General features: G+C 43.5%; 1 protein-coding gene across 1 annotated transcript in view; it reads left to right on the top strand.

Moving 5' to 3' along the window:
* Positions 1-18,021, top strand: part of GAD2 (glutamate decarboxylase 2) — an 87,318-nt gene that overhangs the window by 45,683 nt on the left and 23,614 nt on the right. Inside the window, exons 9-11 of the mRNA XM_014346394.5 lie at positions 6,172-6,226; positions 7,693-7,809; positions 10,673-10,737. Coding sequence (XP_014201880.2) covers positions 6,172-6,226; positions 7,693-7,809; positions 10,673-10,737 — 237 coding nt within the window. The remainder of the gene's footprint in view (positions 1-6,171; positions 6,227-7,692; positions 7,810-10,672; positions 10,738-18,021) is intronic.

Raw genomic sequence — 18,021 nt, forward strand, 5'->3', positions numbered from 1 at the left:
CCCATACATATACCTCCCTGTCAGCTCTAATACTACCCTTCAAGGGCAGCAGTAAGGAGGTTTCATATACAAAAGAAAATATCTCCTTACCATATCATGATTGGAGTCTCAGTTGCACATCACTTGCATTGTTGTATAGTCATAGTATGTGTGCTAAGTAAATGCTTTTGGAGAAAGTCAATGGGAAGAATAAATATTACTAGAATTATACACAAAAAATCACCCAAAATATCCTTCTCCTATAACCTGACAATAATGCTAAGTGATTCAATTGTGCACATTGGAAAACAAATCCTAAAAGAGAAAAATATCATTAATCATTATAGTTAAAGTTCTTTTTCCAAATCCAACTATGCATTTGGATTCACTATTTATAGCGAATAGGAAGTTCACTGTTTATAATTATGGTAAAATTCTTTGCAAAGGGCTTGGTTTTGTAATACAAGTACTTCTTAAATGGTCAGTTTTGACTTTTGTTAGTTTATTTATCTTAGGGGCGTTTCCTAAGACAGGCTACCCATGTTGGTATCAGCTATGTAAAGACACGGGGAGCTCTTTTCCCCAGGAGAAATCTCTGGTAATTTTTACTGCTCCTGTGCAATTCATCTTCAACAATTTTTTCCCCAAGTCAGTCTATGCAGTTTCTCTAGTCACTACGCAGTCTGTGCAATTTGAAAATTCACCTGCATCCATTAACTCTCCTTGCTATCTTGATAGGATAGTTTTGCCTAGCACTGACTAGTTAAAAAGCAAATATAAACAAACAACTAGCAGGTTTTTGTTACTGCTATTGGGTTTGAATGCTACACTAGGTAGAACAACATCCTCAGATATGTTTTAGGATGAGGTTACATGCTTTTATTATTTACTAGCCAGTGCTGATAGCAGTAATTGGGGTCACTGGACCACTCAATCCAGGGGGCTTCCAGAAAACCACATGGACATTTTGCATATGTCATTACAATCCTAGAAGTCAACCTGAAAAGTTTTTTTGTTAAGTCGGGGTAGTTGTACAGTGCCAAGAATCTAGGTTTTGTTATCAGACAGCTCTAGATTTGAAATCTGCCTCCTGCTAGCTGTGTGACATTCTGCAAGTCACATAATGCTAATAACAACAATAACAATACTACTGCTAATAACAAAGTAACAACGTTAGACTGTCAAACACACACTGAGTGGTTACCAAATGTTAGGCAGAGTTTGCTTAATATTGTTTATATTTACTATCTTATTTAACCCTCATACAAATCCTCTGAGACAAATACTATTATCTTATAAATGAGTAAAAAGAAGAACTTAAACTTCAAGTACACACAGTTAGCATATATGATCTGTGGCAGGAGCCCACTATTCCATCTCCAGATTTCAAGCTTTTTTTTTTTTTTTTTTTTTTTTGAGACAGAGTCTCGCTCTGTCGCCCAGGCTGGACAGTGGCACAATCTCTACTCACTGCAAGCTCCGCCTTCGTGTTCACACCATTCTCCTGCCTCAGCCTCCAGAGTAGCTGGGACTACAGGTGCCCACCACCACGCCTGGCTGATTTTTTGTATTTTTTTAGTAGAGACGGGTTTTCACTGTGTTAGCCGGGTTGGTCTCGATCTCCTGACCTGGTGATCCTCTGTCCTCGGCCTCCCAAAGTGCTGGGATTACAGGCGTGGAGCCACCGCGCCCAGCCCAGATTACCAAGCTTTTAACCATAGTCAACTGCCTCTCTGAACCTCGGTTTCCTAATCTGCACCGTAAGTGCAAAATAACTCTCTTGTAGGGTTGGGAGGAGGAGCAGGGATCGCACAGTTACTGCTTCTAAAACTGGTCATTTATCGTTGCTGCTGATAGTGCGGCTATTATGTAACCTTAGTCAATTTCTAACAGGAAGGATGTACGCATACTTTCTTCTTTGCACTCATGTTTTTAGGAATAGAGCTAAGCCCTACTCAACTTAGGAAAGGCTGATTGTATCTCTAGTTTCAGCAGGGCCAATGAACGGGGTCAACTAGTGACTCAAGCACCCTATATGTGACCATCTGCAAGCCTGCCTAGAAATACAGACTCTCCAGTAACCTGCTTTCTTTGGTAAGATAATCAGTTCTTCCCTTTGGAGCTATGGGGAATTAGGCATGAAACTGGGACCATGGTCCAAGGTACATTCTGTGTCTTTTTGCTTCTTCCCACAAAGAGAAAATCTTTCCTGCTAGTGATTCTACCTGTCGTTCTTCCTGGGATTTTTCCAGTCAACTTAAGGGAGTTATCTGATCCTATAGCATCATACGACTTTTTTTTTTTTAGACGGAGTCTCACTCTGTCGCCAGGCTGGAGTGCAGTGGCACAATCTCAGCTCACTGCAACCTCCGCCTCCCGGGTTCAAGCAATTCTCCTGCCTCAGCCACCCGAAGTAGCTGGGACTATAGGTGTGCACCACCATGCCCAGCTAATTTCTGTATCTTTAGTAGAGACGAGGTTTCACCATGTTGGCCAGGATGGTCTCAATATCTTGACCTTGTCATCCGCCCGCCTCAGCCTCCCAAATTACTGGGATTACAGGTGCGAGCCACCGAGTATGGCCAGCATCATACGACTTCTTAAAGGCTACTGCTAACCAAGCATCTCAATGCAAAACACCTTGTCCAAAGCAGCAGTCTGTTTCAATGGCCCTGACTTTAGTAGCGGTCCCTTCCCAAACACTAACAACTAACTGAGAGCAGTGTTATAAAGCATCAGTGGCTACTTAACTGTAAGCTTAAAGGCTGGATGTGTAATTATTAAAGATATATGCTTACGTTACAGACATACTTTTAGACCACACAAAGAGTATGGAACAGTCACCATCCAAAGCCTCCCAGGCACCAGGCGATGCTTGTGCAGAAAGGCCAGGACTGATCCAACAGCTTCTCATCTGCAGTGGACAATCTGCTGGTTGTCACCCAATTGTCTCTGTCCCCACAACATATGGGCAGTCAGAGGATGGACAAGGCTACATCTGGAGCTCCTTCTGCTCACTGCCCTGCAGCCCTGAAGGCTCCAAACCATGGCACATATGAGAAGTACTTAGTGTGCTCCACAGTTATTTAAATACCTCCCAGGCTAAAATATCCCAAGCAGCTTTTCTTAACATATGGACCCAGGTCTACGTGCATCAGAATCACCTGGGTGACTGATGAACATGCAAATTCTTGTGTATATTTGTCTTTTTATCAGTTTATTATTTGTCTCCCTTGATAGCATGGAAACCCTGGAGAGTAGAAGCTGTCTTGTTTACCCTGCTACCCCAGTTCCTGCAACACTGCTTGGCACATAGCAAGTGCTCAATAAATATTTGTGGGATGAATTAATTCCTGGGCCCTATGCTGACCTACTGAATCAAAATCCCTAAGAATGGGGCCATGTATTTTAAACCGGGACTTCGATGATTATTATGCTCACTAAATTTTAAGAACCAGCGTTCTAAGGTAATCCGGCCAATTCTAAGATAGAGAAAAAGATGGTAAGTTTCCTCCCCCAAGGCCTCCATATTCACTATCTGGTCAGACATTAAGTTAAACATATTAATAGCCTTGGGTTAAACTTTCCCTTCTAGCCATATTCCTCCAACAAATGTTTATCTACCACCTGCCATATGTCAGGCTCTGGGTCCTAAGTAGAGAAAACAAATATAGTTTTGGAAGGCAGAGTGCCCAGGAAAAACTAGAGCCACCCCCATTTCTTTCCAATCTGCCAGAGGTGAACACTTGGAGTTGATGGTTTGACAAGCCTACTCCCTCCTTCTGCCCAAAGTTCGCTGATACAGGAAAGAAACAGTCTATATGTTCATTACTGTTTTCCCGGCAGGTTTGGATGACACCTCTGGTTCATGAAAGTCAGATGTGAGCTTAAAAGATTTATCTTATCTTAAAATAATCAAACCTTTCCAAACAGGTTTCCTATATGTTTGGCACCTTTGAGTTTGTTCTGGAAGCTTAGATTATATTTTTAGTTACTCCCTGGACTTTTACCAGTATTTGATCTTGGGCAGTCACTTCTCCTTTCAGGCTGTTGCCTTATTTGAAAAATGAGAAGGTTCGACTAGAATCAGGCATGTCTTGGAGCCCCTTCCAATGTGAATGCACTCTCATCTCTGACTCCTCAGTGCCATCTTACTGCCTTATACTTTAAAAAAGTTAAGTATGATATGATTTGATGAGCAAATAATGATTGTCAAGCTAGTCTACCCAAAATTCTCCCAGGCAAAGGTGTTTAGCTTGTGGTAAAGTTGGGTAAAATTCAAGATTTGCAAAAAAAAATTTCTAAGAGTTCTCACCGTCAGTTTTCTTGTTTACCTGCAAAAATACTATGGCAATTTTAATGTGCTTTAAACTTTATGTAAAAGATAAAGATAATACCCACACTTTCTCAGAAATTTAAACTTTTTATTTATATCAGGGCTGGAGCAAGGTGCTTTAGCACAGCCTGATCTGATCAGGTTGAAAATCACGCTTTAAGGGATGCCCCCAGGCAAAGTTATGAAGTGTAGGAAGATTTATAAGGAGTGAGAAGCTCTCTGTGTCCTTTCCTCAACCACATGACCCTCCCTTCCCTCCCCTCAGTCTCACAGAAGTTCCCCAAAGGTAGGCTGCCCTAATCTAAGTCCATAGTCTTTGCATCAAATGTAACTGTAATGCCCTTTTTTCCATTCCAGCCTGACAAACTAATCACTGGTAACTTGTCCATTACCATTGCCCAGGTAATTGTCTTTCTTTGGGAAACAGCTTCACCTAAATCAGTGATTCCCAATGCTTTGAGGTTTCATGTCTGCTTTATATTCCAATTATTTTGTCACGCCTCCTTTATTGGCCTGAAAAAAAGGGTCAAAAATATAACTTACCCTTCTCACTATATAATGCCCAAATTATTTTTTTAAATGAAGAAATGTGATAGAAGTAATTTGTAATAAATTAACTTATTTCAATATGTAAAACCTAAGCAAGACAGCACTAGAAGCTGTAATGAAGTCCAATGCTTGCTGTATGTCTAGACTCACAGGGAGAGTCACAAAAGTACTATGGAGTCAATGACAAATACCAAAAACCCCACTCACTGCTCACTATATGCCAATAGCATCCCACAACCATTGATTGTGATAATCACCTCTACCATCGGTTATTTTTCCAAAAAGCCTTTTAAAAACCTAGATCAATGACCCTGATGCAAAGTTGGCTATGTTAGCAACCTCCAGAGAGCTATTTTGACTTAAAGAATGTTTCTCTGGGCCAGGCACGGTGGCTTACGCCTGTAATCCCAGCACTTTGGGAGGCCGAGGCAGGCAGATCACAAGGTCAGGAGATCGAGACCATCCTCGCTAACACAGCGAAACCCCGTCTCTACTAAAAATACAAAAAATTAGCCAGGCATGGTGGCGGGCGCCTGTAGTCCCAGCTACTTGGGAGGCTGAGGCAGGAGAATGGCGTGAACCCGGGAGGCGGAGCTTGCAGTGAGCCGAGATTGTGCCACTGCACTCCAGCCTGGGCGACAGAGCCAGACTCTGTCTCAAAAAAAAAAAAAAAAAGTTTCTCTGTCTCTCGTACCATGATTATTATAATATTAAGCAAAGCAGTATCTGTGTTTTTATTTTAGGAAAGAAGCATTTTTAGGGTTGAAAGGATGTTTGAAACTTGAGCCCATGAATTTTTGGCCTTCTTTACGCTTTTAGCACTTGGAATGTCATTAGGTAGCTGTTTAACTTAGTATCTTCATCCAGATGTTTCGGAATGGATTTTCTCTTCCTGCTGTTTCATTGGTATGTGAAATTGCAGGTCGGTTTATTCAAAGGTTTGGAATAAAAAGGTTTCTCTGAACTATCCTTTCATTGCCAAACGTTTTGCTCCAAATCAGGCTTGTTTTAACTGAATTAAGAGGATGACTTAATAAGAAGCTTCTGTGCACAGCAGAGGGTCATGGTAATCGTTCTATAGGGAACAACACAATACGGTCACAAGTCTGCAAAATGTGCCAGAAATGATAGTCATGCCTCATCCAGGCAAGTAAATGCATCCTTCCTGGAAGCAGTCAAGGAGTTGTTTTCTCCGAGTATTGTTATCAACAGTTTGGGGTTGGACTTTACCCTCCTGCGGCCACTTACGTTGTAAAGACGATGAAGCAAATTATTCAAAGCAAATCTATATTTCTTTTTCCTTCCAGAGGGAAAATGATTCCATCTGATCTTGAAAGAAGGATTCTTGAAGCCAAACAGAAAGTAAGTTTCTGCCGGGAGCTTTATCCAGCCCATGTTTCTATTTCCATCCACCGGAGAACAAAGTGTGTTTTGGTTTTATTTTAAAAAGAGGATCCAAGCCTCAATCTCCCAGGTTTAATGAGAACATAGAATTCTGCATCCAGTCACTATTTATTTCTCTGGGTTATAGGCTGTGCTTTAGAAAAGTTTAAATTGCTGAATAAATATTATATACAGAGATACAGTGAGCGTTTCCAAAGCATTTGTCTTCCTAGGTACTGAGGGTTGGCATGAAACACCCACACATTTGAAAGAATGTTTTCAGAGGCGGGGAAATAGCAGAATGCTAATGCAGTATGTGAGAGACCCTGGTGCGGTTCTTCAGAAGGGGCCAGTTTTTCCCGTGTAGGTGCATGCTGTTAGCATTGGCTCTCCAGACGTCTTATTTTGCAGGAAGCAATTTAGAACTCTTTTCAGAAGTAACAAGTTCTGAATGCCTGCCCAAGATTCCCAAAGCTCTAGAAAGTCATTTACAACCTGGGATGGCTCACAAATCAGAGAATTTGTTTCTAGAATTCTTTGTTTACCATTTGGTAGATATAACCTACAGTTTCTGATTTAATAACATACACATGCATTTTATCATTAGGAACTCAGAAATAATGATTTACGTTCATATGCTCTTTTTCGTTTGGTTTTGTTTTACTAAGTGGCAGGCAGCAGGAGAAGGTTTCTCTCCTTGTGCAAGTACTAGAACTACTTCTAGTAACATCAACTAGAAGATTAAACCTTTGCTGCCACCTAAAGACTGACACCATAACATCACGTTCTATAGACAGGACAGAGTCCTTATGGAATGAGGGACTATGGCGATCCTGTTTGTGGCATTCTCCTGCCTTCTTCCAGCCCGTTACTTCAATCAGTTTTCATTTAGCCATGGCCGGAGAGACTGAGGACTAGTTAGACGGATAAAAGTCATGGCGTATTATTTTAGCCGCTCCGTGCTGAAACGTGAAATAAATTATCTGGGCATTTTCCAAATAGGAATAATGGGCTGGTCAGAGCTACTTCTCTTCATTCTCCTGCCTACTCACTCTAGGGGATTTATGAAGTTCAGAGGCCTCGTTGTGAATAAGGAACACTTGAAAGTGAGCAAAGGGGGTTAAAAGGGCCAGAAAGTCTACCGGGAATATATACATGTCTCGGGGACGTCCCTGACAGCCTCTGGGTTCACTACAGCCTCTTCTGAGAATCAGAATGTCTGTTCTTTTAAGACACAGTCAGGTCCAACAGCATAGCCTAGAGAACTCAGATTCCAGAGAGTGAACATCAATTTGTCCCAGACCCCGGGGTGTCAATAACTCTGCTGCTGCTTCCTCAAATTCAGATGTGTCTGTTAGGGAGAGAATTTCCATTGCTTTGAATCAGCTTTTTAAAAGAACCCTTGACTCTGTTTTCCATGATTTGGGGCTTTCTCATTCGCACAGGGGTTTGTTCCTTTCCTCGTGAGTGCCACAGCTGGAACCACCGTGTATGGAGCATTTGACCCCCTCTTAGCTGTTGCTGACATTTGCAAAAAGTATAAGATCTGGATGCATGTGGATGTAAGTATCCCTTAGGGACTGGCCACTAAAACGTCCTTGCACGTTTTTCATTTGGGACACACAAAGGAAATTTGTTTTCTCTTTCTTTAACTTGGTCAGCTTATTTTCAGAGTGGTGATATTAAAGCTTTTAAAGCTGGATGAAGCAAATTAGCACACAACTCACACAGTACACACCATGCACCAGAAGCATCCCAAGGCTGATTATACCTTAATGTCCCCAACATGGTAATATTTGTATTTCTATGATCAGTACCCAAGCTGACCACTTTGTTCTCAATTCATTGAGCCATTGCATCCATGGAGGAATACAACCTACGCACACAGTCCTGCTCTTCCTCACTTACCAGAATGGTCAGAAGAGTAAAAAGGAGTTGCATTTATGTAGGAAACCCAGAGAATTAAAAACAAACAAAAACAAAAAACTGAAGCTCGAGTTAGATATTCCTGTATTTAGAGAGGAAAATAGGCTTGACAACTTCCTGGGAAATAAGGACCACCAAAGTTCTAATTTCGTGGCTTGGTCAGCTAAGAAGATAGATTATATTTGAAACGTTTTGACTTCAGGCCTTGTCACACTAAAAAATAATGAAGGTGTTCCCTCCAGAACATTTTCCAATGGAAAAAAATGTGCTAAGTTTTAGAAGGACCGAAGGGATTTAAGTTTAGATTAGTATTACTCAAAGTGTGGTTTGAAGATTAGCTACCACCTGCAAACTGTTAGTGATCCATATGAGATAAAGAGTTTGTGCCAAACCATCATCAATCACAAACCATCGCTAATCACAAACCATCACAAACTAAGCGCAATGCTTGGTTCAGCTGATAATTTTTTCATTGCAAGACTTTCTCAGTGAAGGAACGCATAAGTTGATGTTCATTCGAGTGCAAGATCCTTATGTTGTCGTGGGCCAGCACTGCGTCTAACAATGATCTAGCCCTAGCTTAGATCATTCTGGCTTTATAATAATTATTCAGACCAAATTAATGCTCTTTTTTTTTTCTTTTTGAGACAGAGCCTTGCTCTGTTGCCCAGGCTGGAGTGCAGTGGCGTGATCTTAGCTCACTGCAACCTCCGCCTCCAGGGTTCAAGCAATTCTCCTGCCTCAGCTTCCTGAGTAGCTGGGATTACAGACGTGCGCACCCATGCCCAGCTAATTTTTGCAATTTTAGTAGAGACGGGATTTCTCCATATTGGCCAGGCTGCTCTCGAACTCCTGACCTCAGGTGATCCACCTGCCTTGGCCTCCCAAAATGCTGGGATTACAGGCAGGAGCCACCACACCTGGCCTCATTAATGCTCTTTTCTTTAGGAGCAGAAAATTTCCACAGGCTTAGCTGGGTGCATTTCCATTATTCCAGAGTATTCCTGCAGAGCAACCCAATGTTCTTTATCCTCCCTGATTCACAGTGTGAGTTGTTCATTAGGCTACCAGAGCCCCTTTCATTTTACACATGAGGACACTGAGAAAAGACTGAGCCATCCGATATCATTAGTGACCTGGGCCTCAGGACTGGAAACCCTGGTAGACCTTGCTGGCTGATTCAGGAAGAGGATTACCTGGCAACTTCAAAAACGAGAATGTCTGTGTGTCCTGAGCCAGCAGAAGCTATGGGTTGTTCTCTGGGCCTCCTACTTAAATTAGAACTAGGGAATCTTTTAACCAGTTTTATTAGCTTTTCTTTGAAACATACCAAGTTTACCACTTACTCTTGTTAGCTTTAACATTCATACATTCTATAAAGTAGAAAGAATCTTAAAATAGTACACGTTTGGAAAATCAGATAATTTTTCAAAGTGCAAAAGAACTGGGCCAGGTGCAGTGTCTCACGCCTGTAATCCCAGCACTTTGGGAGGCTGAGGCAGGTGGATTACCTGAAGTCAGAAGTTCGAGACCAGCCTGGCCAGCATGGTGAAACCTCGTCTCTACTAAAAATACAAAAATTAGCCAGGCATGGTCGTGGGTGCCTGTAATCCCAGCTACTTGGGAGGCTGAGGCAGGAGAATTGCTTGAACCCAGGAGGCAGAGGTTGCAGTGAGCCAAGATCTCACCATTGCACTCCAGCCTGGGCAACAAGAGCAAAACTCTGTCTCAAAAACAAAACAAAACAAAAAGAGGGCTGAACTTACAACAAAAGGTGGGGGGAAGCGATTATATCATAAAAGAATTTTATAATCCGTTTAAAATTATCCTAGAATTATTTGTACACACAGAGGAAAGAAAGTTAATATTTCCAAATGAATCTCCATCTTGGCGTTCTATTTTTAAAGGAGATTACTACACCAATTCAAATCTTCAACCTTGATCAAGTACAAATTGTTAAGACGTGTTCTAACTGCTCAGCTAATTAACTGGTATGAATCTTCCCTGCTTGTGAATTTTGGACACAGAAATTATCCAAAATCATAAATCAGTGAAAGAGTTATGAAGCCACTTCTTATTTCTGGAATCATTTAGACTTGTCAAAAGAGTTTTCCCTGCAACTTGGAAGCTGTTTAATGGCCCTCCTGCCCATCTTCTCTGCCTTATACTGTGGGGACCACAGGGTTTCTCATTCTGAGAACATGACTTCATGAGGACTAATGGTGCTGGTGATAGGTTTGGGAGAGGGTCTTTCTCTCTCTTCTGCGGACCAGGAGCTATGCCTCCAAGGTGGCTCCTTACACCCATATAAATGTGGGATGGAATCTGAGACCTTAGAAGGGCCCTTCGGTGTAAACTCTGAAGGTTAGTGCCAGAAGGAGGTGGTCAACTTCCTAAGTGGCCTGGGGTCAAGATCATTTTCACCTAGAAAGACACCAGACTATAGAAATCTAGGCAATGACAAACTGCTACCATTTTCCTCATATGATCTTTTTTCAGGCAGCTTGGGGTGGGGGATTACTGATGTCCCGAAAACACAAGTGGAAACTGAGTGGCGTGGAGAGGTATGTTGCATTTTTCTTATTAACAACATAAAGTGTTAAAAGCTAACTGTGAAACACAAATTACAGTCAATTTCCAGGAACTTTTGGAATACTGAGTGAACTCACTCTATTCAGTGCTTGTGTTCCTTGCCTTATGTGGTATTACACTCATGAATGTGGGTAAACAACAGAAAAATCAAATATGTAAATATTATGTGTAAACAACAGAAAAATCAGAATACACATCAAGCGACCCAGGTAGAATGTCTTTCAGACATAGAGATTCCTATCTAGGGTCTATTCCTGGGATCTCTGAACCAACCACAAAAATTGTTCAAAACCTACAGGCAGCCCACGTTTTTCTAGGGAGAAGATTTATAGCTTTCATGTTTCATAAAAGGATAATATCCACTGCTTAAAAAAAAAACCAAATAATTTTGCAAAGCAAATAAGCACCTTGTAACTTATCAATGTTGAAAGTTTGGGTTTGGGGTCTAAGATGGCCAGTTCACTTAAAGTGAAACTTACTAGCAATAGCCTCATCTCATGGTTTCATTCCCGTAATAACCTTTCTCTGACACAGCTCCGACTGATGCTGCAAAGCACCTTTTATTTAGAGCCTACGCAGAAGACTGTTGAGAAAAGCTGAAAAACACAAAGGCAGTGACATCTGATTAGCATAAAGCACATTCAGGTCCAAAGAAAAGAGAAAAACAGAATGCAAAATACAGGCTCTGGTTCTGAACCACATGCAAGGGGAGCCCAGTTCTCTCATCACAACATGGCAGGTCAGACACAGTGGTGAGCTCTGGCACTCCAAGCGACCAAGAAAGCCTGAATTCATCAGAGGCTGCCAAATGCCCACCATCCCCTGCCAAGTCGCCAGATGCTGCCCAGCAAAAGCATCACACTGGCTCTGCCACTAGATATCTTGGCACAGTTTCTGTTCCAGGACAAGGAGAGATGCTGATGGAACACAGAGGCACTTGTGAGCCCTGGGCATGTGGGAGACCCAGGCCAGAGTGGCTGTGCAGAGGGTGCGATCTGACACCCAGGCCCAAAATACACAGAGAACCCGTGAGTGTGGAAAGAGAGGGGTATGGTTACTGGGCTAGAGTCAAGAGCATCCCACCAAATTAATGGAAAGAAGGCAAAAAAGAGTTGGGATACACCAGCTAAGGCCCATGTCAGAAGGGTCACTGTCCCTGAGTCTGATGGCTGGGGTCAGAGCCTGGCCTGAGCACAGCGGTGTTAAGGCACCTGGAGCCACCCAAGCTCTGATTGCAGGGCCCCATTTAGATGCCAGTGGATGAGGGCAGGTGTGTCTCCCTCCCAGGGTCAGCCAGTGCCAGGCCTCTGCTCTTGGACCCTTGGGGCTTCTCTCAGGCCTAATCCCTTTCCATCTTGAAGATCTGCAAGAAAGCAGAAGCTTAAGGAAGAGGCAATGAAGTAAACAGGAGAGACAATAAAAGAGAGAGAGAGAACAACTTGGAAGGTGCCTGCTCACACGATCAGAACAATAATTAAATTCATGTGCTTTCAAGAGAGGTGGCCTATATACAGTACTTTTTCTTCTGTGAGTTTCTGACTGGCACAAAAAGTCTGTTACTTTACCTTTGATGCCACTTGCAACTGTAAGTGCTGAAAGTCCTGGCACATCCTCCACTTAAAAACTCACTAAATTACCTACCCTGAGCCTTAGAAAAATAAACACCCACACGATTCTGTACCAAAGACTATTATTTGAGAACAAAGCTTAGAACGTTCATCAGGGAACACAGAGTTTCCTCTTATTGCCACAATTCTTGAAACTGTACTGTAACTAAACTTTTCAAATGGAATAACCATATATGAAGTCCTAAAAATGAGGGGGCTGCTGGTGTTCCACTCTGAGCAGAATCCCCTTTAGCCACCCATTTAACCGAGGATACCCCTCTCTCACTGACTTATTAGCAAAAGGCATACTTTCTAAGTTAATACAGTTGGAAGACCAGTGGAAACCACATAATGTGTATGGCCACAAGTTTAGGAAAGAAATGTGTCTCACTTAGGGAATGACATTTTTCCAAGCTCCGCAAACCAAAGTTTAGAACTCACCCTAAAAGTAGAAGAAATCCGTAGTCAATTCTTGTCCCCAAATCCAGAGGATCCTTAGTAGTCACAGAGGATCCTGAATGCCATTCTCATACAAAATGGCACAAGGGGGCCGGGCACGGTGCTTGTAATCCCAGGACTTTGGGAGGCAGAGGTGGAAGGATCATTGAGGCCAGTTCAAGACCCTTCTGGGTAACAGAGTGAGACTCCATCTCTACAAAAAGAATTTTTTTTTTTTAAATTAGCCAGGCATGGTGGCACTCATGGCTGTGGTCCTAGCTACTCAGGAGACTGAGTGAGGCAGGAGGATCACTGGAGTCCAGGAATTCAAGGCTACAGTGAGCTATGATGGCACCACTGCACTCCAGCCTGGGCAACAGAGACCCCATCTCTAAAAAAATAAAAATAAAAATAAACAAATAAATAAAATGGCACAAACACCTGGAGCCCTTTCTGGCATCCCCTTCAAGAACCAACCAAATTCTCAGAAAACAGCTCTCTTCCTTGCTAGCACTGTCAGAATGCCGAGAGATGGTGCCGCTGAGAGGGCACACCGCAAACCCTGAGACTCCAGAGCATGACTCTGTGCATTGTATTTTTATTTATTTTTATTTTTATTTATTTATTTTTGAGATGGAGTCTCACTCTGTCACCCAGGCTGGAGTGTGGCAGCGCAATCTTGCCTCACTGCAACCTCTGCCTCCCGGGTTCAAGCAATTCTCCTGCCTCAACCTCCTGAGTAGCTGGGGTTACAGGTATGCGCCACCATGCCTGGCCAATTTGTTTGTTTGTATTTTTAGTAGAGATGGGGTTTCACCATTTTGGCCAGGCTGGTCTTGAACTCCTGACCTCAAGTGATGTGCTCGCCTCGGCCTCCCAAAATGCTAGTATTACAGGCTAGTGCACCGCGCCGGCTTCTGTGCATCAGACTGACTCGTCTTTAGTCTCTCCTGCCCACAGGCTGCTGCTTACCGTAATCATCCTCTGATGTGTTCCACTCTCAAGGCTTTAAGTCGCAGCTGAAGGTGCTGGTACAGTTTCTGCTGCATCACCAGTTGCTCTCACTCCTGCCCTGAGAGCCAGGTGTTCAGGATTTAATTCGATCATTGCTGAACCTCTGTCATAGGCAAGCCACAGCACAACGCACTGCATGGGTGCAAAGACGAGTATGATATAAAGCCTATCTTCAAGGAGTTCAGAATCTAGTGGGGAAGATTGTCAATGAACAGTGGATTAAAATTCAAGGCAAGGAAGTAAAGGCTGGAGAGACAGACATGGGAGCTGATTGGAGAGCACAGAGAAAGGAATGTTTCCTTCTGTGATTACAGGGAGCTTTCACCAAGCAGGGCAACATTGTAGCTCAGCATCATAGCATACAGGGTACTTCATCGGGCAGAAATGGAAAAGGGCATTCAGGCTGAAGAGACACACAAGTGTGAAAGTGCACAGTGTGTTGGAGAAAGTTCAAACCCGTTTGGTTGGAGGATGCCATGGTTTAACAGCTATGGCCAGGTCATGGGTGGAAAGTGCAGAAGTCTTGGCCAGCCCAGGGCCCGCCTGCAGAGCCAGGTCAGAATCTGCGGGGGTTCTTTTCACGAAACATAGATCCCTGAGCTGGGAGTCACTGCTGTGTGGCTGCCATTATGCGTGGAGAACATTAGATTCCTTGGGGCGACAAAACCCATGGAAAACCTTTGCTGCAGGAGCCGTAGTGGGCTTTGAGCAGAGGTGCAATGTGATCTCACCTGTGTTCTGGCATTAACTCTGCATTAGAGAGGAGACGGGAGCCAGGGACAGACTAGAAGCTATTAAGCTCTTAGGAACGTCCAGGTGCAGGACAGGAGAGAAGCTGAGTGTGACCTAAGCTGTAGTAGCAGAGAAGGAAGTAAGTGGATGGACCTAGGAGAGGGGGAGAGAGAATTGTAAGGGGCGGTATCAAGACGGGGAAGAAAAGAGTGAAACTAAGGACAACAGTGAGGTTTGGAGGCTGGAGGCCTGGAAGGAAAATGGTGCCAGGAACACAGAATATAGAGGAGAAAGAATCAATCTAGAAGGATGAGCAGTGGCGATTGGGGCCTATGGATTTGAGGCAGAAATAAGAGCACAGGGAGATGTCTTACAATAGCCCTGCGGGATTCAGTTCTCTCCAACTTACACAAACTGCAGAAGCCGCATGACCGAATCCCACAGCAAAACATTTTGAAATTAACCTGAGGCTGTTTTTTTTTTAAAAATAAATTGCCAACATTTCTGAAATCAAGTCCATGTCATCGAATCAATCTGCAGGGCTTTTTGCCATCTTTATGCCTCTGAGAGGGAGGTGGGACAGAGAATTCAGTGACAGGTAGTTGGGGGCCTTGGCAGCTTCTCTTCTAAAAAGACAAATAGGCCCCCGCGTAGAGATAAACACCACAGTCAGACATGGAAGACAGCTGTTTTCCTCTCCCATCAGGCATTCTTACTGACAAAGCTGAGTTTATCAGAGTTAGACATCTAGCCATAGAACATGATGGAATGTATAGAATGGCCATGTGTACGTACATGCACGGTGTCACCAAGCTCACAAATGACAGAGATGAAATCCATAGCAAAAGCCAACCTTATTTAATGCTTACTGCATATTAAGCACAGTTCTAAGCACTTCACCTAAATACGTATTATTATTCTCCTTTTCTAGTTGAGGAAATCTAGGCACAGAGAGGTTAAGTAACTTGCTCAAAGTCACACAGCTAGGAAGTGATGAAACCTGAACGCAAACCCATACTATCTGGCTCCTGAGGGCTTCCCCCTTAACTATTATGTCTGCTTTATAGCCCAGGGTCCTGACTCCAGGGTCATTCTACAAAGCAAGGAGGTATTTTTTTGGAGGGAACTTTCCAATACCTCAATGCTGTTATTACTCATTAAGTCCTTTAGTCTTCTCTCCAGGGGTAGTTATCTGACCATGAACTGCCTTTGCTTCTAGTTCCTCAATTCCAGTCGTAAATGTATCTGACAACCAGTGTCAGAGCCAGAGAAAGACCAGAAGCTGAGCTAGACTATTCGTTGGCCCAGATGAGATCCCCAGGCCAGTCAGCACTCTCTGACTGTCTGGCTGACACCTGCCCTTCATCAAATGAATGAATCAGGTCTTTCCCAGCTTCTCATTTTTTCCCAAGGCCGTCACACCCGAGAGGTGGGAACTGGATGAGCCCACGTCCATTGTACGGCCAGACGGGGCAGCAATCCATGGCTCTCTGGAGGCAGCTGCCACGGGTTATTCTACTGTAATACTTTCCTTCCTCCTTTATGCCACTCATGAAACTCCACTGCCAGGACCCGTCAGTCTCTCCGGAGACAAGCGTAGAGGCTCACCTTACCCAGTAAATGTGTGAAGTGAGCCATGACATTCACAGTGGGAGCAGTTGCTTTTCCCAGAATCCAAACAGGAGCACAGTGGAAGTGAGGGCGAGAAGCCGCAGAAGTTAAACAAAGCCACAGAGATCATACTGAAAGAATCTGGGGCCTTAAAAAATAAGCAAGATTTAACAAAGTGAAGCAAAGGGAGATGGTGTTCCAGGAAGAGGAAACAGCATGATGAGACCCAGGAGTATGAGAATAGAATTCTCTGAGAACAAAAGATAATCTGGCCTGATGAAATGGATAAAGAAAAGCGAAGAGACGCAAGACCTAAGGCGTAGCTGGGGCTCACCCCAGGGGCTGCAGGAGCTGTACCCTGTATTTGGAATTTGGGTTGGAGGCAAAAGAAAACTGTCAGTGATTTCGGAGAAGGAGAGGGCCATAAACAGAGATAGAAAATAATTCTGGTGCCAAGTGAAGGATGAAATGGAGACCGAGTCAATTATGACACAATTGCTGAATCCAGATTAAAATAATAATTATTATTAAAGGAATCTGAACCAGGACTACAGTTCAGACTTTTGAAATAATGTAAATCCCTGAGCAGGGAATCGCTGTTGTGTGATCCACTGTTACTGATGAGAGAGCATCAAATTTCCCCAAGGTGTGAGGCAAAAAGAGATGGAACTCTCCCCTGCTGTGGGAACCACACACATCTCACCTGCAGTCTGGAAAGAAAATAACTCTGGATTAGGAAACAGATGGAAGCAGGGGCCTCGCCAGAAGCTACTACAAAAGGACGCATCTGAGAAATTTGGACATCAATTGACTAGAAAGGAAAAATCTAGTTAAGCAGTGGAATGAGCCCTCTCTTTGAGCTCCAGGCCACTGCAATAGCAAGAACCATAGAGGCACAGGAGGCAGCTGCCCTCACTGGCCAGGTGCTCTGGCCATCACTGGCCAAAGGAGGGACCCTGGACTGGATGATCCCAATCACTCTAAGCTGTGCTCTGAGATCACCGTGGAGGCAGGGTGCATGCTGCCACTGGAGCTGGGGCACACCACATGGAGACCCACGCCCTCACCTGCTATTTCTGTGGACAAAGAAAAGTTGCAGTGTGAACTCCAAAAAACTGAGACAGGTCTCAGTTAATTTTGAAAGTTTATTTGGCCATGGTTGAGGACGCACGCCCGTGACACAGCCTCAGGTGGTCCTGACAACATGTACCCAAGGTGGTCAGAGCACAGTTTGGTTCTATGCATTTTAGAGAGATGTAAGACATTGATCAACATATGTAAGATGAACACTGGTTTGGTCTGGAAAGGTAGGACAACTCGAAGTGGGGAGGGGCCTTCCAGGTCGTAGATAGATAAGAGACAAATGGTTGCATTCTTTTGAGTTTCTGATTAGGCTTTCCAAAGGAGGCAATCAGTTATGCATTTATCTCAGTGAGCAGAGGGGTAACTGAATAGGATGGGAGGCAGGTTTCCCGTAAGCCGTTCCCAGCTTGACTTTTCCCTTTAGCTTAGTGATTTTGGGGGTCCGAGATATTTTCCCTTCACACATGTTTAAGAGTCTACTTTGTGTTTACTAAATACAGTATCGTGGGAGCATGGGATGGGGATGAGGGTTGAAAAATTACCTATTGAGTACAGTGGTCACTATTTGGGTGCTGGGTACACCAAAAGGCCAGACTTCACCACTATGCACTATATGCGTGTAATAAATCTACACTTGTACCCCCTCAATCTATTTAATTTTTAAAATTAAAATAAATAAATACATTTAGTGTCAATCTGGAGTCTGAGAAACAGTACCAAGAAACTGAAGCTCGGTTGCACATGCCCTGAGCCTGTCAGGGTGGAGTGCCA

This window comes from Pan paniscus, chromosome 8 (assembly GCF_029289425.2).
Source record: "Pan paniscus chromosome 8, NHGRI_mPanPan1-v2.0_pri, whole genome shotgun sequence".
NCBI lineage: Eukaryota > Metazoa > Chordata > Mammalia > Primates > Hominidae > Pan > Pan paniscus.